A 24,871-nucleotide genomic window follows, 5' to 3' on the forward strand; every position below is an offset into this window, starting at 1 on the left:
TCCATCTCGAGTTCAGCTGGTTTCATCACAAACCGAGTATTGATTGCTTTCCACAACTTCAGCTGAACATTAACCCACTTTTGAGTAAAAGGAGGGAGGACTGAAATGGGGATAGGATATTGTACACTTGAGACAGATGACAAGGAGACAAATGAAGTGGCAGGAGAGATGGGAAATGGCAGACAGGCTTTGGATGAGATACCGTATATTCGGCATGTGTATGGGGGAGTTCTGCCAATCTATTTACCTAATATATGACATATATATGTACATATTGTACATACTGTATAGTATTGAGTACCTGGAATAGTCATACAATAGGATTATATGAGAATAGATCGTTACTTAATTCTCTGTGATCCCACGGGACTGGCACCTTAAATGGGTCGGGGGGCTGCAGTGTAGTTCACAACCAAAAGGTTGACAAAGAAACTGAACATCGGCACGCCGCAGGCAAAGTGCATAAGGACAGACACACAAACAGACAGTTAGAAACAGGGGGACCATTGGCAAAATGGTGATACACAGAAAACTAAGACACGGCTGTATGAAGAAGAGGGAAGAGAAGACGTGAGAAGAGTTGGAGAGAAATATAGATCTTTAAAAAAAAAGAGTTTAAAGGTTTTAATAGAGCAGATGGCTAATTGTACCCGTGTTTCGCAGCCTGGCAGCAAGTCAGTCTTGTGCATAAGGACGGGAGTGGGAGGAGGGGAGGGAGGAGAGGGGAGCAGGAGACGGGAAGCTGGGCGGTGCGATCAGGCCTTGAGAGCGTGCCACTGGGCGACGTTAGTGCGCGGCCGAGCGAGCATGTCTTTCCAGTGCTTTACCTCCGCTGGTCCACTCTTCCACGATAGGTAGATCTGAGAGAGGGCAAGAAGAGAAGGGATAATAATCACGTAGACTAAATAATCTCTCACTCTTTTCAGATACTTCCATAACTTTGCTGTTTTATTTTTTATCATTCAGACGTGTTATTTATTCAGACATGACAGCATCTTTACAGAAAAAGCCACGTGTTTGGCCGATATTTGGCATCTGGTACACGTGTGGAGCGGAGACACTGTTGAAAGGTAATGCCATGAAGGAAGAAAAGTGGTCTCAGTTCTCTCACGGGCTGCATCACTTATGGATTTCAAAATACATTTTGCTGTTGAGGCCTTAATCAATGAAGCCTATTTCTACCATGCTGTCGCTCCCTGGAGTCTCTGCTGGTTGCTTGGCAACTGCTAGAGCCAGGCTAGCTGTCCTCCTGCTTTTAGCCTTCATGCTAAGCTAGGCTCACCGTCTGCTGGCTGGAGCCTCGTGTTTAACTGCCAGACATGAAAGTGGTGTCAATCTTCTCATCTAACTCCAACTGTTAAAATATGTATTTCCTAAAATGTCAAGCTACGCTTTAAAGTAGAGGAAATGGTTCGCACCACGGCATGATTAACACACTATGTTTAGCTAATTAATAAATGGTGTGTATTGAGGGCCGACCAGATAATCAAACTCTGAAGCGCATGCATGTTTGTACCATGGTCACATGGCGAGCCGCCACTGCAAGTTGACCAACCTCAGTGGCGACAACTTTCTGTCTGAAAGCAGAGCTGCCAACTTTTCAAAAAACCTTGGAGTGAGATTTTGTCGGGGGTGACCAAAATGTTGCCGTGCACGCAGCCACACACGATGGTGGCTCAAATATCAGGAAATTTGAATTAATTTGGCGTTGTACCCATGTTGTACCCTGCATTCTGGTGGTTTGTGGGGCCCAAAGTCATTGATAAGAGCGGCCTACTGGAGATTGGTTACATTATGTGAAGCAAAGACATAGCTGTTGGTCCACCCCCAGGACATTTTGGTTTAAGTAGATGTTATTTCATGCATTCTAGTGGATTTGCTAGTGGTATGCTAAAGATGTAGCCTGGTACCAGCCGAACTTAGCCCCGCCCACAACATTTGAGGTCTGGAAGTTCGGTCTGGCACTGCTCCGTTGGGGAGAAATTATCCAAAATCTAAAATTGTTCGGACCAATCAAATTGTCAGGGCGGGCTTTATACGATGATGGACAGACGACAGCAACGTAATCAACCACGTCACCAAAGAGCGCTTGGGAACCACATGTCATTAACATACCTTAGTCCAGGGGTGGGCAATTTTCCCAAGGGGCCACATGAGAAATTTGGACCGTTGTGGAGGGCCGAACCAATAGTCTGAACTTAATTCAATTAACTCAATATGAATGCTACTACTTTATTAAAAAACTGTAAATTATATTGTTTTGAGCTGCTACTGGTAAGAATACATGTTACAATAAGGCTATGAAAATGTAAACCGTACATTAAATATGTATGTTAAAGACCAGCAATTTATTAACTTTAAACAAAAGCAATCAGCACTTTTGATGTTTTCCAGTTCAGTTGTTCTTACTCAGTGAGAAAAGTCCAGTCTGTGTTGCTTGAACAAGAGCATGAAGTCTGGTTGAATGAGGAGGAGATGAAGGACAGCTGACAGGTGTCAGAGAGAGAGGATCTGATCTGTTGAACTTCATCACTAGAATGTTTGTTCTCATGTGTATGTAGATCCAAAGAGAACCAACATCTTCTGAGCATCTTTCCTCATGTGAGGAAAGTTCTCCTCTTTGAGAGAAGAATAGAAATCCAGAAGTGATACTGACTTAAAGTGCTCTGCCATAGTGGATCAGACCGCAGGTCAGATCCGCGGCGGCTTTGCGCGATTAATTTTCAATCTGGAGGCGGAGACTGCAGCGCGAAGCTCCTTGGGAGGCGCGCGCGTGCGCGCACACATAAATAAATCGCCTTCAAAGTAAAAGCAGTGCCGTTTGTATTGCATTCATGGCGTGCACCTTATTTATTTATTTTTCATTTTTGATTGACCTCACGCGGGACAGACTCAGAGAGCCGCGGGCCGTAAGATGCCCAGGTCTGCCTTAGTCTCTGCTCCTCCTGAGCTTCTCCCGCGGTTGTGTCTGTTTGAAAATCTTCTTCTGTTACTAACTTCGGGACTCTTTGGGGTAAATAGGATGTCTATGCAGCGAATAGGTTTACAGATGCGCTCCTTAGCGCCATCTATCGTCGGAGAGTTTGAAAAGGAACGAACGCGCCTAGGCCCAAAATCAGAATTTTTTTTTGCCGTGAGAAATTGGTTGTGTGGCGTGAGTGCGTGTGGAAACATGCAAAAGCGTGTGTCACACGGCGAAACCGTGAGAGTTGGTAGCTCTGCTGAAAGTCCCTTCACTCAGTTGCATTTTCAGACATAAGACCTTTGCCGTCACTTCCATGACTTATATAACACAGAGGGTACTGCAAAGGGTTACCTTGCCGATAACGTCGTTGCGGCTGAGCCTGTCCTTGTCCATGACGGTGATGATGATGGTTGTCTCCCTCAGCACATGGGCGGCCACATCGAAGGGGAAGGACTCGTTGAAAATCGGGTTCAGACAGCGCTTCATCGTCACCGTCTTCTTCTTCTCTACGCGCTTGTCCTTATGCATCAGCCACACCTTCACGTATGGATCTGCAACGTGGCCGCAGAAAACAGCAGTTTACATGAGAGCGAGGATGAAGACGCTCACGGAAGGTGCATTTTAGAGTTAGGTTTGCAATTACCCTCTTAATTGTTAAAGTCAGGAAAGGCAGCAGGGAAGCAGATACCTAGTTTGAGCTCAAGGTCAACTTATCCCCTGAGCTAGGAAACATACAAATGAGGAAGTATTTATGGAAATAGGGCCTTGGATTTGTACTACCAATTGTGGTGCATTATCATATTCTGTGACACAAAACACCGCTCCAGCTACTGCAGGAAGCAGTAATGTTACAAATGAGCCACAGAAAGCAATTCACATTGAGACGTGATGCTTTAAAGACTAGCACCAGACTGAGCTGACACAGATTTGGCTGGGAGGCTACAGATCCTCATAGATATACAGAAAGACAGGACTCAGGAGAGGGAGAGGTGCTTGATGTAATGTCAGCATGCTGCCGCGGCTATCTACAGTGCGACCCGGCTTAGGAGCTAAACGGCAACCGTCTTCTGCTGGACGAGTCAGCAAATGTTTGAACACGGAGATGGAGCTTCCATTGCCAGGAGAAGGGCTTCAGACGAGCGGAAAAGGGTTAGAAAGAAAAACGGCTCGACAAACAAACCTGAGGTGCCCCCGATATCCATGGCTTTGAGATTTCGCGCTTTGATGATGTTCACAGTGACGGTGTTGGCTGAGGGATTGTAGCAGAGCGACAGCAGCAGGTCTCCTCGTCTCCCCTGAGGAACACACACACACACACACAACGACGTAAGAATCCCCCAGTCTAATATCAGATTTCATCAAGGAAAATCAAACTTCAGATTACTCACTAGCTCGTTGTATCATTTTACATCACTGCTCTAACCCCTTGTGCCCAACACAGATGGTCCAGTGACCAGGCTGGCCTAGCTGAGCCCGTTACTCACCCTGAAATTACGTCAATCAAGCTCACATGCTGAGAGCACTCAACAAATGGCGTTGCACTTTTAATAAACCTGTAACATCTGAATGAAAACACTTGATTCGTCATCGTTCGGCCTGATCTTACAGCGCCATCACTGCAGGGCTTGAGCTCCTTCCAGAAGGTCTTTATCTGGCCCAGTTCCACCTTGTTGAGGGGGATTGACACCTCTCCAATGGGGTCATTCCTGCTGAAGCGGTCGTAGTCCAACACCTGAAGGTATAGAGTGCGCTCTCTCACCTTCTCGTAAGGGAAGCCTAAAACAGAGACAGAATCAGAGGGAAGTTACAGAGAAGGAAAAACATATTCTTGACAGTACAGAGGGCAGTGCAATCTGCACCGCGCTAACAGGGAGGCTTTTGGCAAAGGCCAAAGTGCATTTCAAAAACTGCAGGAACAGCCAGCTCTCTCTCTCTCTCACAAATGACTGAGTCACAAAACATGTGAGAGTTTTCAGTGTTCAACTGTTAATACATAATTACTGGCATATTTAGTTATGCAAAAAAAATGTTGTCGGGATAAGAGTACGTTTTTAAGGGCTTTGATAGATATAAATACAAAATATGTAATCAAAACATGAACAACTGCAATAGTTCTTTGATTTATAGCTGAGTGGAACAATACAGACCCTCAAACAGGAAGGTTTCGTTCCAGTTGGGGTTGAGGTTCTTCCTCTTGATCTTGGTCTCCAGCTTGTGCTTTTTGTCGGGCAGCAGGTAGATTTTGACGAAGGGATCGGAGGTGCCAGAGAAGTCCTTGGCCGGGAGCTCCTGGCCCCTGAGAAGTTTGACGGTGAGGGTCGTGTTCTGGAAGCTGTAGCCTATGCTGAACTGGATACGGCCCAGCTTCTCACTGATGGGCCCTTCACCGTCATCATCCTCCGAACCTGGGGACAGCTGCGGGGGCCACAAATGCAGTCAAATAAATATAGATACATGCAGCGGCAGCAGCACCAGCCACTCGCATGTATCATTCAGTCCAGGGCACACATTTTCACTGACACAAGCACACACACACAGACCGTGACGGAGAGAAGCTGTGATGGGAGGAGATTTTAGAGCTGCGTTTCTATCACGGCGTACTCAAGCAGCTGCTCAAAGGTCTGACATTAAGAAGACTGAGAGAGTTTAATTTCCTTTCTAATGTTCTTAAGAGACAGGAGGTGCTCAGATTCAAGATAGAAGAGCTTTAGACCACCCATTCTCCTTCACAGCCACTCTGACTGCTTTATCACTGCTGTGCACTAAAAGGCCACTATCTGATAGAAGGCAGTGGACAGAGAGTCAGACAGAGAGAGAGAGACAGAGCATTGAATTAGGGGCACGATGAGAACTAAAGCACAGCTCAAGGTTAGCATTCTGCACTTGAATGCTAGGCTTTACTTCTTTTCTCCCCGTGGCTCCACCTTCTGTTGTTGTCCCTTATCGTTTTCTCTCTCTGCAACAATAGCACTGATTTGAAGCGTTTGAGGACTTTAAGGGAGTTCATAAAGACCACTTTGGGCAAGTGTATTCACTAATACTTTGAAAAAGACTAGCCAGGTTGTCTGGTTTGTGGACAAACTTTGTCTCGGAGCATTACCTGAAATTGTTGATTATGATGCATTGGGTTAGAGCTTAAATTTCAAAGTGGAAAAGACTCACTTGCTCATCTTTTGTCAATATGGGTTTTATAACTGACAGGCAGAGTAAGTGTGAAATATTCCAAGTCTAATTTATGAAACAGTGTGAGTCACCTTGGATGGCTTGTTTCGCTTGATTGCCGCTGAAGGAACTGTCTGTTTTTTTTCCTCTCATATTATGGCACTCTAGCTTGGAGGATAACTCTGCAACTCGAGTCCTACCTGCTCACCAAGAGATGCCTCATGTAGTACAGCCACATACATGCATATGTGATCATTGACCATTTAATTCCCAAACCATGGGCATCAATATTATTATTTCACTCTTCTGCTTTAAAGATGTCCAAAAGGATTTTTTTAAGCTGTTTGGAGGTATTTGTTTCCATGCAGCCACAAGAGCATTAATGATGCCGGCCAATGATTTTGGCGGATATGGCCTGGCTCACAGTTTGCATTTGGATTCATCACCGAGGATGTTGATGGGGTTGTGAGCTAGTCGACTTGTCATGTTAAGGTCAGTTTACTCATCATAAGGATACTACTCAGCCAGTGAAAACAGCTGTATAATACTGTCTGTGATTTTGGACAGAGCTTTCTAAAAGATGACACATACTCAGGACTAAAAATCTGAATATTTTGGCCTCTTTTGCTTCAAATCATTTTGAATCTGTCTATTGTGTCCTTTTACATTTCGCTACGTGAATAAGACGACAAAATGTAAGACATTTCGTAGTCAAATAATAATTAATTGATCTTACGGTTGTCTATATAGCTTAAGCCTCATCTAGTATAACGCTGTACCATAGTTCACCATTGTCTAAGAAATATTAAATACACATAAATGAGCCACATCGTTTCACTCGATGACATATATTATTAATAGAATAAATTGCATAATCATCAACGGGCAAAAATAGTCCAAAACATATTTGTTATTTACTCCTGTTTCACTCGCAGCTGTTTTAGGAAATAACTTTTTTACTCACTTGGTTCCGTGGGAAACAATGTGCTTGATGTCCCAGATGTCATAATGTTCAGTTATTTACTTTTAATGGGATGTATTGGCAATTAAATAATATAGAATAACCTACTCCTCAGCATAGGTGGTGTGGATGTGTGTGGTGGGACAGCAGTTCTTACCATCACCATGTCTCCGGTGAGGGAGTTGGCCAGGTCAGTTACGGAGGAGCCCCCATCAGGGGGTTGGCCCTTGGGACTGTTAGCTGGCTTGTTGCCCCTATAAGCAGAAACACAGGTTGACCCGGAGGGGAAGCGGCGAGGACATGCGCTGAGAAGCTAACTCGTCTCCAGAAAGAGAGAATGTCTGAGCACACAGGGAGTCCAACCTCCACCTGTTTGGCGCTTGAAGGCCGTCTCTCTGAAACGACCAATTGAGTCCAAGTTTTCTTTGGATAGATGTCACTTCAAAGTAGATTGTGCTTTCTCTAGCTATCATGAGCGAAGCCAAATCAAATCTGCCAAAGATTCCACAGATTAACGGCGGGCGCTAGAACTGAGGGCATTTGATGCGGTGAGTTGTGTTTGATGAAACTTGGAATCTGAGATGACTATACATATGTCCAGTGTGGCAAACATCCATATCTCTAACAAGAAAGTTACCTCCACCAAGTAAACAAACACATTTTCAGACAAAACAGAACCACTCAATTTAAAATTGGTAGAAACCAATCGATTATCTCCAAATCCCCAAAGTGTTCATGAATAATCTTATTTACTTTACAGACATTAACGGGACACACATGTATAATGACATGTATAGCAACATGACGTCACTATAAATACAATAGACAGACATGTATAGCAACATGAAGAGGACCAGACGTTTAACAGGACAGATGTGGAACAGTTTTGTGTGTGTGTGTGTGTGTGTTAAAATTTCTTAAGTTATTAAGAGTATGCATCAATCAACAGAAAATATAAATAAAAGCACAAAAGAGAGAACAGAGATCTCCCATGGCACAGCTGGTACTTAGGTACAAATGTTAATAGATGTTAAGTTTAGTTTCCTCGCAGGAGGATTGTTGAGAACATAACGTTAAAGTGGGACAAACATTCTGGGAGAAAAACCTCTATGTTCATACATCATGAAAACAAGAAGAATCACAAAGTGTAAAGAAAAAAATTGGCAAAAGAAGAAGAATGAAAAGAGAATACATATTATGAGATCAAAGAAAGAATGAAAAAAAAGATAGTAGAAGAGAGAGCTAAATGTGAAAGTCCTGGCCAATGTCATGTGACACATTGGACACACAGCACTCCATAGATGACTGGTCAAGGCACATGGAGAGGCTGCACACTGAAACACTGTTGGGCAATAAACAAACAGTAAATACAGAAGAAAAAACAAGAACAGACACACAGAGAAAGAGAAAAGAAATGAGCAGACTCAGAGAGAAATGCGAAAATTTGCAGACACACACACTGAACAGAAATCATAAAGACTGGAGATAAGATAAAAGGTTCAACAAGGAAAGTAAGAAATAGAAAAGCAATCTGTATTAGAAGAGATAGAAAGTATTAATAGCATGAACAGTGAGGTTACGAAAACCAAAACCAAAGAGAGTGAGATTGTTACAAACACCAGCACATTAGAGAGAGAAATAGAGCTGCAAGAAAAGATAGGGAATGAAGGAAGGAAGGAAAGCCTGGAAACACAAGAGAGGCTTAGTTTGGTCAGTCTGATAAGTATCAAAGAATAAGAGACAAAAATAAAGAGCTATGCACATACAATATCTCTAACAGGAGACAAAGGGACGGACATGATAAAGGGAGAAAAAGAGCACACAGAAGAAAAGAAAAAGACAATAAATACAATTGATCACCAGGAGAAGGAGAGCAAGAACTATCGCTCTACGAGGAGAGCTCAAAATAAACGATAGATGAAATATAGTATGAAAGAGAAATAAGGCGTATATACCATTCAAAAATATAATATCATTGAAAACATAAAAAGGGACAAATAGTAAGAACATAGGAAATGCACATTTAGAGTGTCACAAAAGAAGGCGTTGGTATAAACAACTACAAATGATAGAGGTTAACTTTATATCTAACCTGATTTTCAACCTTTTAGCAACACTCTAAAACTGTGGACTGGGGACACAAGGGCCAAAGCACAAGCTGGCATTGGCTACATGTGCATATACAATATATGCAAGTAGTTGTCACTCAGAGAGTGAAGGCAATGCCTTGGACAGGCAGGAAACAAGGAGCCCACAGAAAGTCTGTCTGTCTGGCCAGCAATCTCTTTTGAGCGTTTCACTGAGAGAATGTACTTTTTTGTTGGGCGTTCTAAACTGTCAATTTGGATGAGAATTGATGTTGAATGTAATAATGTGTACATTTTTGCTGAAGACAAGGACAGAACCGGGGGGAAATATTCTGACAAATAGACAGACAGAAAAAGCAAGCAAACAAGACGAGCAAACAGACAATCACTTCAACCAGCAAAGGAACCAGAGCGAGACGGTGGGGGGGAAGGAGGGATGTTAACCATTTCGAGAAGGGAAGGGAATATTCATCAATTGGTGTTAGTCGTATTAGTTGCCAAGGGAGGTAATTGCATTTTCAGGAGACTGTTTATCTTTGCACAAACTCTAAACTGCAGGCAATGAGTTTGAGGGGCTAGGAAAAGGCTGGGTAAAAAACGCTCAACCAAGATCTGAGGATCAGCTCTAAAGAGCTCTAAAGCATGGAGAGAGACTTCAGGTTTGAAGTAAAGCAAGGCACCTCCCTCCTCCTCCACCTCCCAACTATCGATGGGGGAGTGAACGTCTTCAATTATTCATTCTCCTTCATGCTTCATTCAGGGGTTCAGTGCATTTTTAGGTAATAGCGAGAGCATCCAGGGGAATGGCCTTTCTACCAGCCCAGCTCTGCAGCACCTGAGGTGGACCTCCACTCCACATGCCTCCAGGCTGTTTAAACAAAGCAACTGGAGCTGCGGATTTGTTGCAGGAAATAATATACATCCTCCAGATCCAACAGTATATCATGAATTGAACATGATGATTGGTTTCAGTTTATTTAATAAAAAAAATTAAAAAAGCACTATTAATTGTGGCAGATGGTAACACTACAACTGCTACATTTTGGTGCCAATGCTTTTTCTGTCCCACCCCTTGGGGGTTGATATGGCAATTTGACGACTTAGAGCCTGCAGTTGTCTCCAGTATCCAGTGGGAGGCAGACTGGACTCAACTTTAGATCAGATTCTCCCACAGAAATTGGGCTGTTGGCATAGCAACGACTCTAGAAACAGAGACCATACATTTGAGGGTTTGGGGTGTGCGTGACAAGAGGTTGTTGGGAGTGGACGCAGGGGAAGGGTGTGTTTAGAGGGGTGCAGCAAACAGGCAAACACACTGAGAACACACAGGATAAGGTATAGGATATATGACAGGTACGGGTGAGAACCTGGCAGACACACACATGGACAGACACATGGAGGCAGGCGGGGCCACTTTGGGTTTCACCGTCCTGTGATACTATCCTGTTTTGTTACCTGACCGAGGGCCAGCAGCTCGAAGAGAAGGGGAGGGGGGCAAAGACTCCACTTCTCGGCTGGAGAGAGACGCGAGAAAGAAAGCCCAACCCAGCCCTCTTTTTTTTTTTTTCACCCTTCTGCAAACATGTCACAGTCAAACAAACACGCTCGCCTGAGACCATGAAGTGATGTATTTTCAAAGCCTATGCTCAATTTCACAGTCGCCCACTAGATCTTTCATTCTTCAGAGGCCACATCATACTTTCCAGGATCATACATAGTCAAAACCACAGCAGTGAAGCGTGGCGCTGCTTACATAACTCATCATCCACAACACATGTACATTCACACTGGAGTCAGTCATTCCTGCTGCTTCACTTCTCAGGCTACGACCAAAGATTTTCCTGCGACATGTAAATATGGATGCGTTCACTGTTACCTAATTACTTCCTGCATGTTGGAACTGGAAATGAGTCTAAAATAGCATCGCTTACTGAAATCCCATTTCAGGAAGAAGCAACATGGGAGGTGCTAAATGCTTGCCTTCTGTGTCTCTGCTTCTTCAAATGGAAATTTGAAACCACAAGACAATTCAGCGGGTGCCAAACATTGATCTGTTAAAGCACTGTTTTATGTCTATTTCCATTTTTATTAGAGGCTGTGTATTAGATGTGCTCCTCTTAAACTTTGGGTTCTGGCAATCGCCCTTTTGACTGATACATTTACACATGATTACTTTTGAATCCAAAGACAAGCTTAGGGTCTACTCTATCTATAACAGTTGTGCCCCACATCCCTTTATGGCCTCCCAACACTCTCTGCAATTTAGCATTCACGATGTCTCCGAACTTAATTAAAACAACTAACCTCTCATTCTGGGGAATATCAGCGACATGAAATCATCTAAACGTTTTTTTTAAAAGTCTCAAGAGTCTACAAAATGTTTTGCATCCTGATTAGATTCAAAGATTGCCTCTGAGTTGGAGGCTGCTGCAGATGTGCCACCTGTTCTGAGGCAGGACACAAAAGTCCTCGGTTAATGCTCCAAATAGCCATCCATCCATCTGATCTGTATGTATGAGATGAGATGAGCATGTGTACCAGCATGTACCTGCTGGCGAGAGTGCCTTCAGCCCCGCATAATGCATGGATGTGCAGAGTACAAGAAAACACTCTCTCACAGAGAAGATGGATTTGCGCCCTGGAAATATTCCCTCGTCCTCCCCTGACATATGGATGGATGGATGATGGATATGCGACTGCACTAACCTAAGTCTCTGAGTGACTCCTTTCCCCCGCTATTTGCACGTAAGTGAATGCATCTCAACACTCCCCCTGTGTTGTTTGGATAAGCATGGTGGCCACAGGGAGCCAAAGCCTCAGGGACAGTCTTAAGCAGAGCCCTGAAGACTTGGCTGATTAGCCAGGCCTGTACAGCCCCTGTCACGGGAGGAGCAGACTAGCAGAGCATAGCATAATCAATGTACATGTTTATGTACAAACAGATTATATTATCTAGATGCATTGTAACAGCAAGGCCCGCCTTAAAATGTTATCCTGCACATGCATGTGACCTCAGAATGACCTACCACTACATTAACCTGCACACATCCTCCACCACAATGAAGAATAAACTCCTCGTCGTCAGACTAATGCAGTTAGAGCACAAACAAACAATCATGACGTTACATCAACACGCATTTGTATTAAATTAGGTTAAAGTTCATAACCCGGAATACGCCGCTTGTCTTTGCTTTTCATGTCGAGTTAAGGAATCTACTGAAACCATAAATTATAAAGCATTATTATAGAGCCCACTCGGCAATTAACAGCCACTAAAAGTGCATCCCTGAGTGCATCACGTCTTTGAGGCAGAGAATATCCATCTATATTTATCCATATCTGCAAAATCTATTCTGAAACAAGAAAAAAAAACTCCACTGGCTTACGCAAAATTATGTAACATGAATGGATGAATAATTGAAAGACCACAGGCAAGAGGATTGAATGTTAATGTGGCATAAGGATGCATCCCGCCTCTCCTGTCCTAACCCTCCATCCTCATTGGGCCTTTCACTGGCTGCTCAGAAAGAGATCTAGATTCAAAGCTCTCAGGGATTGTGGCTTCTCTTTATAGCAACACTGGAGGAGAAGCTACAGCGTACACCAGGTTCGTTGAATCGCAGCAGAATTGTTTGAGTGAAGACCAATGAGGCATCACCGAGCCACTTGAACCCCCTAATTAAGCTTTCTAAGATCCACAGCCTATGGATGCCTCGGATATAAACATCTCAGCATGTGTGGCGCAGAATCTAAGCAACAGACAATCGTTGTAATTCAGCCAACGTCCTCTGCTATTTCCTTACGCAACCATTACTCCCTCTCTCTCCCCTGAAACTGTGTTACCTTGGTTATAAAGTCTCGGTCACCATGATACAGTTCAAGCGGTCAGTCAGCTCCTGCATCACTTAATAAACAAATGGCTATGCAGAACACTTTCATCCAGCAATCGCACACAAGGTCAGTGACGGAGTGATGAATATTACGCACTACAACACCTTCTCATGGCCGGTGGGGAGAACAGTGTGTTCCTTTGGCTCGCTTTTGACGATGGTCGAGCAACAATGAAGGCTAAACAAACGGCCCCTCTATTGTTATTTGTGCCTTAAGTACTATATAATGTTTCCATTAACAAGATCATTTGGCTGATTGTAGTGCAAGACCAGGAGTGTTCTTGTTTCCTGGAAGAAGCACTCAGATATTTTACTTGCATTAAAGTAATAATACAATGATGTAAAACTACTCCATTATAAGTAAAGGTCCTGCATTCAAACTCCAACTCAAGTTAAAGTACATCGGTATTGTGATTAACATTAAGTATTGAATCATTTTGCTGAATTATCTCTTATGACAATATTAGATGATAATGTGTTAGAGGCATTTGACTGTTGCATACTTTTGTAGCTGCTCAATGAATGGCTAGTTTTAACTTCTTTCTAGTGTTTTTTACTTTAGCCCAGTGGTTATTAATCTACGGGTCAGGTCTCAAGGGGCCACACAATAAAACAAGTTTAATCTTTAAACTAAAGCATTATATTGTATAAAGTAATCCATGTGTTATTATGTCAAATCGGAATCTGTACATCAAATATTACCTATAGCTGTTAAATAGTTATTTCCTCCACTGGTTGTTGTTCTACTAATGTAGGGCACCGCATATCAGTGGTGCAGAGCAGCTCTTTCATCTTCATCAACAGTGGAGAGATTTCCCTTTTATGTTGCATTGATGATGCTTACATTTGAGAGTCACATAAACTATTCACATTAACGTCAGAGGCTTTATGGTTGAGTGAAATAATTTGCCAGTCACATGTTCAGATGATTTCCATTTAGTTGAATGGAGTGATGCAGGTATGGCGATGAGTGATGGGCACACGAAGGACATGTTTTATGTAAATGCACAGACTCGATGATATGGCCTCACAAGGGCCGTGGAGAGCGGGAGACGAATGAAAGTGCAACTTTGTCTCCGGCTTGAGAGCCCCGTTTAGAACGAGCAATATGCCACGAGCGTGATTGATTAAATCACGGTCAGACATCAGTGAAGTCAGCACTAACACCACAGGGAATAATACACTCCCAGCAAGCTTACACCTTGCATTTCTAATATAGTGTAGGCATATAACATTTATTCGAGCCTCTAAATTTAGAATCCAATTAAAGTGGCTAGATCATTTATTATACATTTGAATTTGTAATCAATCATGAAACAAATAAAACAATGAGTGGCTCAAGAGGAATTATTTTACAGCTCAGGAGAGGGCTACGCAGAAGCTTCATAAAGGGCCGAGACATTTGAAGCTTTCATTATATTCATATCTTTTTTACTTCCTAGTTCTCTATTGTTCCCAGACTGTGAGCTACCAGTCATTCTGTTTGGACTGAAATAAATTAAATGAACCTCAGGTTAATCTAGAAAACACCACAAAGCAGTCCATCACCGTTAAATCGTGGAGACTCACGAGCTGGACTGAACGTCCCGCGGTTCCTGCTGGCTGTTTTGTCTATTGCTGGATTTCACAACCAGGTTTCCGGGTGAACGCAAAAGCTGGGAAAGCCAGACGTGATGTGCACAGAAAATTAAACAGAAAATTGTACTCCTCTGTGGCTCGATGGGTTTCACACTAATCCTGAACAATGGAGATGTTTCCGATGTTCACAAAAGCCACATTGTCACTGTAAGAATATTTTCATGTTTGCTTGTAACTCCATGCAGCGCTGTGTTGACAGGGAAAAGGCCACAGGACGCTCCAGGGCAAGAGACTAAAATGAAGCAGACAAACCAAGAGGCGAATATCTCTCACTGGTTGTCGCTGTAGTGGAGCATAAAAGGCTAACTTTTTATAATAAATAAAAGGTGCTTATTAGTTCCGGGAAGACAATTGCTGTCATGCTAAAGACGCAGGAGACCCGACAGCTGTCTCCAGTTGCACGGCCCACATGTGCAGCTTCATATTGCAGCTGTGCAGTCTAGATAGGAAAAACAGTTACCATCTGTATTGTAATAGAGCCCTAGTTTAAAATCATGTGTCAAATTGATGAAACACTTGTGAATGAGGAATAATTGGTGTGACGAGTAAATCTGAATTTGTTCAACCTCCCCTGTCATTTTGTTTTAAGGTGTGTGTCATATTATGTATCTCCAAATTGTCTCCAATTTGTCACAGAATCAAAGTGAGGTTAAAACGACCTAATTGGACTGCTGAGGAAATCGAGTGTTTCGCATCCGCGGGCTGGACCCAACGCAGGATTCCACTCTGACATTATGGTGTTACACGCTGGTGCAAATAATCAAAACCACCATCCCTGGCCGAAAAGGGAACAACACAAGCACAGTGGTGTTTCAGCTGTTTGATTCACATGACACAGCTACTGTACTCATTTGTTAGTCTTACATTGTTCCACAAAAAATTGGATCAATTCCTAAACAGAATGCTAAACTAATTATTTTGGGAGATAGGGAGATGCTAGTGAGAGTGGTGCATCCTTAAAGATGAGTGGAAATAGTTTTGGCTTCTAGTGTGTAAGGTAGCTGGCAAGGAAACGGTTTATTTTTAGCATCATGTTTATGTAAGTGACTAACATGTTGTGGAATAATGAGGAGGCTCTCTGGGCCCTCGGTGGAGCTACAGATATGGGGCTCTCAGAGCAGCAGAGGGTGATTGAAGGAAGCTAATGAGCAGGAGGGGAAAAAAAGCAAAAAAGGGAGTAGAAAGGATTAAAAAAAGCATGAAAATACATCGGAAATACAACAGTCACCAATGGGAGGTCTCTGTAAGGCAGGAGTGAAAAGACAAACGAATAGAGATGAAATGGTGGAGGAGAATGTCGTTGGGATGGGGGAGATAATGATCACGGTCAGGAAAAAAAGACCACTGGCAAGAGAAAACGTTGCTTTTATCCCTAAAAGCAGAAAAAGGACCAGTGAGGATCTCACTGCCTTGATTTATGGACTCATTGCTGCTTTTCAGCTAACATCCAAATCTCTTTTCTCATATCAGCATTTCAAGCATTTTTTCTACATTTGGTTTCATAGTCAGCTCTCATATTTATTTATGTAACAGAGTTGAGCTCTGGTGCTATTTCAGGTGCAGGTCTATGGCACAATGCACTTAAGTGCAGTGACTCACCGAAAACACTACAAAACAAAACTACTCTCCCCTACCGAGATTCTGAACTCATCTCTTCTTTTTCTTTGATATCATATCCTTCACATACTTTCATTTGCATCCCATCATTCTCTCACACTCAACAAGCACTCTCATACATTATCTGGTACCTCTTCTCAGGAGGCGGCTCCTGATTGGATGGTGGTGTTGCCTGCGCTGTTTCCTGCAGGTCAGGGATATTGGCAAAGTCATCTTGCTCGGCCACACCAATGGCCAGAGCCAGGACCACCAGCTTCCCCTCACTGGCTCCCCATAAAATAAATACGATAAAGAGATAGAAACAGAGAAAGAACGAGAGGCCAGAAAAGAGAACAGATACAAAGGATAGGGAAATCGGACGTAAAGGAGGTGTGGTGCAGGGAGAGAGAAGAAAAGAGAGGTCATATTTTAAGTGCCAGTAAAGACAGAAAGCAGAGAGGCGGCGGAACATTAGGAGACCTTATGACATTAAACAGAGGAAAATACAACACCCCAGCAGTAAGCACTTTGTCCAGGGAAGGATATTTAAAAGAACGTTGCTACTGAAATGCCAAATTAATAATTACGTAATGATTTTAATGAAGTGGTGCTGACAACAGGTGCAGGCTGTGTTCACATCGTACAGACAACAAATAAATGAAGGGAGCTGTTGGTGATTAGTTAATGATTGTTAATGGATGTGATATTCAGCAGCTTGCACATCGGCTTCCACACATGTAAACGGTATGTACAGGTCTGTATGTGCGCACACACACACACACACACACACACACACACACACACACACACACACACACACCACCCACACTCACAGTAATTTATTTAGTTATGTAGCCTGCCTTCTGCTTTCCCTCCAGACTCACCTTTCCCATCGAACATGCCTGTCGTCTTTCTCCAGAGTTAAGATTTAATTAAGCCTCATTAAGAAGATCTGGACTAATTGTTTCTATTTGAGTGACACAGTATCTTGAGGTGCTTGGTGTATGTCACCGTTTTCTGGGTCACTGCTCTCTCACTCGCCGTGTTGCTCTCTTCTCATTTCATCTTCCCTATTATGCCACGCTTGCTCTCCAAATCCCCTTTCCCTCTCATCGCTATCCTCGGCTTTTAATTCTTTGCCTCATTCCCTACTTCCTGTCACCCACACCCACGGTTCTATAGCTTAAGCCTCTGACTGCGTTACAATACCTCCGCTAAGAAAATACAGTGCTGCCAAGCTGTGGGAAGATATCAACCTAAACTTCACAATTTCATCTTTCTTACATGCTGTCAAAAGCTTTTCTTGCAGCGCCATAAAGCCTTGTTTAATCATTTCCCTGTTGTACGTCTACAGCAGTGGTTCCCAGCCTTTTATGTCGGACACCCACAAGAAACCCACAACCGCTTTCAGCTTAACTTAAGTACCCCTTCACCGACACCACGCGTCATAAATGTTTCCATTGAAAGTTATTGTATGTATATTATCTATGTGTATCCATTACTTTTAGCTAATCTGAATTTTTAGTCATCACTTTTCTTTTCTTTTTGACCTTTTATGTATCACTTTTAACTAACAATTTCCATTCTTTATCTAACTATAACTTGTCTATTAATCTCCTTTAGTTATTTCAACTGTTTATCCATTACTTTCAGCGAACTGTAACCTTTTAGCATTTACCTACAGCTAACAATCAGACCTTTTAGCCATTACATTTCCAACAATATTCTTTTATCAATTACTTTTAGCCAACTATTTCATCCATTTATCAATTACTATTATCAAAATATTTAAACCTTTTATTCATTACTTTTAGCTTACTGACTATTCATTTATTTTAACTAAGTGTTTCAACTTCTCTGCTCACTTGCTGACTAGTTTTCACAAAACTAGTTAATAATATTTCTACATATACAAATAGTTCTGAATGGTTTGATCAGTGGTCTCTATAAATCAGATGACACAAAATGCGAGACAACTTCTAATACTATGTAACTAGACATTGTTTTGTATGAACAGTTAAATAAATAAATACAGCAACACCATGAATACAAAGCTTTAAATAGACCCTGTGATCCCTGGTGGAAGCTAATAATCCTGATCGGAGCGCCCTCAATAAAATATCCAATGGTTTGGTGCTTTTATTGGTACTATAAGTATAAGTTATTGGTTAATGGACATTGGATCTCTTTTCTCCCATCAGCTGTCAAGAATGAGCATTTACACTCAACAATATTGGTAAAACACTTAAATTAATGCACCGAACATTAAGGAAGCGAGAGAGGGAGCAGACATTAATGACGCTGGATAAATTATTGATTTTAAGGCAAAAAGCAGAGAGACCGTTCACCCAAGAAATCCATTTGGTCAAATAGCTCCAAAGGCTAGAGGTCTGTGTCAAGAGCATCAACACATTCATTGCACAATGATTCACCCAGATAGGGAATCTGGCCAAATTTGAAATGAACTGGCTTGAACAGTGGGTTATGTCTATGACTAGACCGCTCTGTAATCAATCATATGAGGTGTCGCTGTTGCAAAGAAGGAAATACGTCACAAAATATGACATCACTCTCACATTTACAATGATGAGTTGACTAGTTTAGTTGACTATTATGGGCGATATTGTCATTGACCTTGATTGTGTCGCATTTGCTACATTGTTAATTGTTGTTGCTAGCTTTTACACAAATACAATTTTTAAAAACTAATGGTGAGAAGCTACTGTAAAATGGATTCAATGCAGAGACATGAAACACATGTTTCACCCTGGATGTGTCCTTTGTCATACCTACATCACCCCCTCTCTCCCTCCTCTGCTGCCCTCCCTCCACTTCTGGCCTGAAGTAACAATATGTTGGAGAAGTAATGGCGCTGGTGACATAAGATCAATGCTTCAGGGTTAACACAAATCTACACGCAGCTGCTTGAATCTTGTTCTTTTACCGATGCACAGTGACACGTGGATGCACACATGCTGACACACATGTCAGCAGGCTAACTGCACAACCACCATTAGCGTCGAAGTTACAGTGGTACAAGAAAAAGAGGGGCCATTTTAGTTGGACATACTCATGAAATATGGATTAGTCCTACTGGTGTGTCTCCTAAGCAGGATATTTAACAGTCATTTCAAGAGACAGCTCAGAAACAACACCATGTAATTGAGTCGGGTGGCATGAATATAAAATGTGACTTTTTATGACATCATCTCATGAATATTATGAACTAGCACCACCAGCTCTGTCCTGCAAAAACAATTGCAGCCGGAAGGCTAAATGCCATCCAAACAGATGTTACTGTTTAGCAGAGCGAACAGAGTAAACATTGAACCATTTTTCACAGAACTGGTTTGAAAAAGCTCACAATATGTCACTTCCTTATCATTTTTTTATGAACATGATGGTATTTCATTCTAAAATTAGTAAAAATGCTTATTTTTTTAACAGATTTCTCAATGAGAAGCTTTTTAATTCATTTTAACTGATCACTTTATATGGACAAAACTATTATTCATAAGTTATTAATGAATTAAACAATCAGTTTCAGCTGAGATTTGAAATGGTCATAAATCATATCAAGTTACCATGTACTCCCCCTCTAAGATTACAATCTAATAACCATAATGTATCATTGTTATTATCTATCTTTTACGTCTTAATTAGATGTCATGTTGATCCATCTCTTACACAACCATAGGGCCTAGAGCTGAAAGACAACAGCTTATTTACATTTATAATGGAGTTTTCATATAAGCCATCCTCTGGCCTCCTCATCTGCGATTAACTTCATCATCCGACATTAACAAACAATATGGACTAAATTGCCTTTTCTAGCTATATAGAATATATGTGTGGCAGTGTTACAGTGAAAGCAATGACAACTTTTTGTAAGAAAATCCTGCACATGCTCCAAACACACAATCCTGTATCGCCGTGACCCACAATAACACACACACAATACACATTTATGCATGTATGCACACAATCACACGGTACACATTTTTGAAAGACATAAGTAATATCCTTCCCTGGATATCAGATGCAAACTGAAATACAGCCGAAAGAAGAGGCACAGATCACAAAGGTGAAAGGTAAATCCGATAAGTTTGTACTTAAACATAGATACATTATGAATAATAATAATTTGATTCTAAGACATTAAATGTTGCAGAGCATTACCTTAAACAAATGCTTAAAACAACTGCTTAACATAACATAGCATGTACTGTAAGACACAGATAAAGACAGAGGCCTGAAGCAGATAACACTACAAAGACTCCATTGAGACATGAAGGAAGACTTGAAGAAACTCACAGGAAAGACTTGACGTCCAGGCCACGACTTCGCATCTGGTCCATCGTGTAATCCCAGCTGCCAGGATTGGCGTGAGGGCGCCCAGCTGCTCCACCTCCCCTATTGCGAGAGGCCCCTGCTCCTGAGGGGCTGCCCCGTACACCCCTGGGACCGCCTCGTGTACCTGCACCCCCACCCTCACCGCTGCCGCCACCTCCCTCTCCTCTCCCAGCACCCACGCCTCCCCCAGGCTGTCCAGGTGCACTGTGTAATTGTCCCAAACTTTGGGATGTGGTGGGGGGTTGGCCGAGACCAGGGCCTGGCGGTTGGATGAGAGGCTGCTGAAGACTCTGCTGGCGCAGCAGTGTCCGAGGCCGGGTGGGGATGTGCTCCAAAGTGGACGTGTACGATAAGACTGGATCCCCAAAGCTGGGAGGGCAGAGGAGCAAGGAGGAAAGAGAGCGCGAAGAAGGCCACGGTCGGCATAGGATAGGATGATGAGCAGGTAGGATGGAATCAGAGGGCGCGGAAGAGGAAGAAGGAGAGGGAGATGTAGGAGAGGAGCCGTGGCAACAGGAGGTGAGTTGGTCAGGAGTGGTGAGGTCAGGAGATGAGACGTAGAAGAGAGGGAAAGAATCATCATAGATGAGACACGGTGGCACAGGGCAGAAGGGAGACACAGCGGACAAAGTCAGGTTGACGCCAGGATAGACACAGGAAAGTTCATCCAAACAGGAAGTTGATGATCGAGAGGGGGAGGAGGAGGAGGCAGGAAGAAGAGCGATGTTTGATGACAAAGTGAAGAAGGAGGCAGAGGGAGGAGCGTTAGGAGGAGGAGACAGGAGGAGGAGGAGAGAGAAAGAGAGCAACGTGAGGCAACAGCAGTAACAGCAGTAGCAGAAATAGCAGTAGAAGGTGCAGCCTGAGTGATCGCTGTGAGCAGTGTACTGCTCATAGCGCTGCTCCGGGCAGCAGCGTGCAGGCGGGGAGCTCGCCTTGTGCGTCTGCCTCAGCTGTGTGTGCACCTTGCGGGTCTGTGCGGTTTGAGCGTGCTGTTTGCGTGAGGGTGTGTTTCTCGTGGGCAGTGGTCGGATGTGCACTGTCCGCACGGGCGTGGCGCGACTCTGTGCTACGTGACTGCGTCGAGGCGCGTGTGTCGTAGTTTTGCAGGTTCCAGGCCTTCTTGATGAGGGTGTTTTGGTCTGATGAGAGATCCCCATGTCCTCTACTCGTCAGTCAACTTTTTCCATATCTGATAGCCTCTCTTCCTGACTCTAAGTCTTTTTCGGCTTTTAAATATATGCTGCACCTCTAGAGACATCCCAACAGCCAACCAAGTCGTACAGTATGCCTCCCTCCCTCTGTCAGCCTCTCGTTTTCCACTCCTCCCCTTCATTAATGATGTGTAATTAGCTCATGTCTTACTAATGTTAATACTGACATGTTATTTAGATGCCAACACTTACTGAAAGATAACTCCTGTGTTTTGTGGGCTCTACAGTATCCTGTTCAATCCTTTTTATATTTTTCTCTCATCACCAAATATATCTTACTCTCTCTCAGATCACTGTGTAACCCAGACTACCAGAATTAGGTCACGAGAGAGCTATTCACATCAGTTAGGTGCCGTTTTCTCCGCTCTGCATTACTTCACCTGACATCATTCTGCATGAGGCTTTTAGTGTCCATCGTATCTGACTATCACAATAAACGGATAAAAAGCATAATGGAAGGTTTTGCAGAAATAAAACCGTGTGTGGGCCAAACAGAAGAAGAACAAAAGGAGTTACTTTACACAGCGACAGAAAGATGGGGAGTGCGATGGGAACGATAAGAGCAGAGGGTGACGATGGAGGAGAGACAGAAAATGGGGTGCGAGACACAAACACAAGAGACACAGACACTTATAGCAGCCTGAAAATAGAATCCAATTATAGACAGGGGGCAAAAAGAAATATGAGAAGAGGAGAGAAGGAGGGAATGAGGAGTGAGGTAGTGACGAGCGTGAATGTGTTGAGGAGGAAGCATCACAGGCACGAGGTGCCAAAGGAAGGTGCAAAAAAATCCTGAAGAACTAAAAACTTACTGCCTCATTTACAACACGCTGAAAATAGACCCTAACTTTTGTCATACGTCATGGCTGTGGGATACATGCAGTCAGCGGCCAACATCAGTTCACGCTCAAGCCTCGATCCTAAGTACAAAGTTGGTTGGGAAGGTATGAGGCATTATCTCAGTCAGTGTGTGAAAATGAGATTATTCCTGTATCACATTTTTGAAAGTACACTTGCAGGCAGTGCAGTTCCACATAAATAAATCATATCCTCCTGCAGATTCATACACTGGGCTCTATTGTGCAGCTGGGCCGACTGTGTCAGCTGAAGGTTTGAGTCAGTGGGATACAGCTCGGGCAACTATTGTTATCATCTGGTGATGAAGAGAGCTCACATGTCCCGTGTGCTCACACTTTGATCTGTGCCAGCACGCTCACTGTGACACCTGAGCTGCACTTTCCTCCCTGCTGAACTTGACCTAACTCTCATTGTGTCTACTCAGAACGGATTCAGTCATCGGACCATAGCTGCTGCTGCTGAGGTAAAAACTAAGAATAACATTTGCATAGTTAAAATGTGTCAATTCTACTGCACAGTGAAACGTTTGCTTTTATTCCCACCCGGTTCTGAACTCACTCGCTGGGTCTCAATCCTCCGGACTGCATGTGGCCCTGGACGGTCTGCCACCTCCCGGCCTTCACTCCCTCTGTCACCATGCTCTTCACGCTGTCATTGCGATAAGGACCCCCCCCATCATCCCCATGCCCAGTTGCTGCCCCCTTCTGACCCCCTGACACTGCCCCACTAAGAGAGAGAGACAGGGTGCCGAGGTCCCACAGCAGACAGAAGGTACAGGAGAGGGAGAATAACGACAGGCAGAGGAGAAAAAGACCAAAGAGCGTGAGAAAGACAGACAAAAACACACATACACACATAGGAAAATAGATTGAGAAACCACATGGCTAAGGAGGTGAGACAGATCAGTAGAGTGTGTGACGGGGGCAGGTCTAGTTTTCCAGGCCAAGTAAGAGGCAGGAGGAGAAAAGGGTCTGTGTGGAGTCCAGTGTGGAGGAAGAGGGGGATTGGGGAGAGGAGAGCAGGGAGGAAGAGGAGGAAACGGAGAATTTATAGGGAGCCTGTGGAGGATGGAAAACCAGCAAGAAGTCACTCCTTTGGGCCTGGAGGACCAATACTACAGCTGCCAGCATTCACTAGTGGCAACAGTGTGTGGATGCTGCTTATTTAGGTCTCATTCTCTCATTCATTTAGGCATTTGGGGCCTGAGATGTGTTCCTATACAAGCCAATTCTATAGTAGCAACTTAGAGCAACTGGAGGACGGCTTGAACTCAAGTGCCTCATGAGCAAATAAGCGACTCATTTGGGAAGTCATCCAAAGTGATGTTCTGTTAAATACAATTGCATTTGTGTGTCATATTTTATTTTCTAAAGATGTGCTTGTCATCTGATCACCACTTAGCATCAATAACGGTAAACAGGAAGTGGTGAAATACCTGCACCACCCAGTAGAAAGGATTATAAAGGCAATCTAATCATATCAACCTCTTAATATGGTACAGAAGTAAATCAATGTTCATACTTAAGAGAACTTGCCAACTCAGATATCCTCTTAAAGCTGGTTTTAGGTTTAAAATGTCACATGTACTCTAAAAGCAGTGATGATCACAAAAATAAAGCACAGTAGTGCCCTCTGGTGACATGACTACATTTCATTAATATGCTTGGTGCTCCTGCTCCAGGAGACGCAAAATATGAGGCACAGAAAACACTGTCGTCTGGTGTGTGCGCATGGGGTTGTGGGGGGGATGGGGGGGGGGGGGGTTGCTACACTTGCATCATGTCTCTTTGAAGGTCACCTTTCACATTAAATTCTGACCAACTGACCTGACAGAGCATGTGGATAAGTCATCAATCACAACAACAGCATGAAGCAACAGTCAACACAAGAGACGTGGGCCTCATTTATCGAGCACACGGTGAACGTCTTTACTCTTTATTAAAGGTGGGAACACATAAATAAAGGGACCTTGAATCACTAAGTGCATTTACAGGAATATGGCATTCCGATATCAATCATGTTTCTGACTGAACTTAACTGACAGTAGAAGCGATTTATAAAAGAAATATAAGCACAAAGTCGCTGGCAGTTTTTCATCTTGAAGCTCATTGATCAAATTAACTATAATATACTTGATGCATAAATTC

General features: G+C 43.2%; 1 protein-coding gene across 1 annotated transcript in view; it reads right to left on the bottom strand.

The window, feature by feature from the left end:
* Positions 1-755: 755 nt before the first annotated feature.
* syt7a (synaptotagmin VIIa) overlaps positions 756-24,871 on the bottom strand; it is a gene marked incomplete at both ends in the record, with an annotated part of 62,037 nt that continues 37,921 nt past the window's right edge. Inside the window, 8 exons of the mRNA XM_079223252.1 lie at positions 756-860; positions 3,317-3,516; positions 4,146-4,260; positions 4,572-4,741; positions 5,113-5,380; positions 7,246-7,342; positions 16,440-16,583; positions 20,614-21,021. Coding sequence (XP_079079378.1) covers positions 756-860; positions 3,317-3,516; positions 4,146-4,260; positions 4,572-4,741; positions 5,113-5,380; positions 7,246-7,342; positions 16,440-16,583; positions 20,614-21,021 — 1,507 coding nt within the window. The remainder of the gene's footprint in view (positions 861-3,316; positions 3,517-4,145; positions 4,261-4,571; positions 4,742-5,112; positions 5,381-7,245; positions 7,343-16,439; positions 16,584-20,613; positions 21,022-24,871) is intronic.

This window comes from Taurulus bubalis, assembly GCF_910589615.1.
Source record: "Taurulus bubalis genome assembly, chromosome: 9".
Lineage (NCBI taxonomy): Eukaryota > Metazoa > Chordata > Actinopteri > Perciformes > Cottidae > Taurulus > Taurulus bubalis.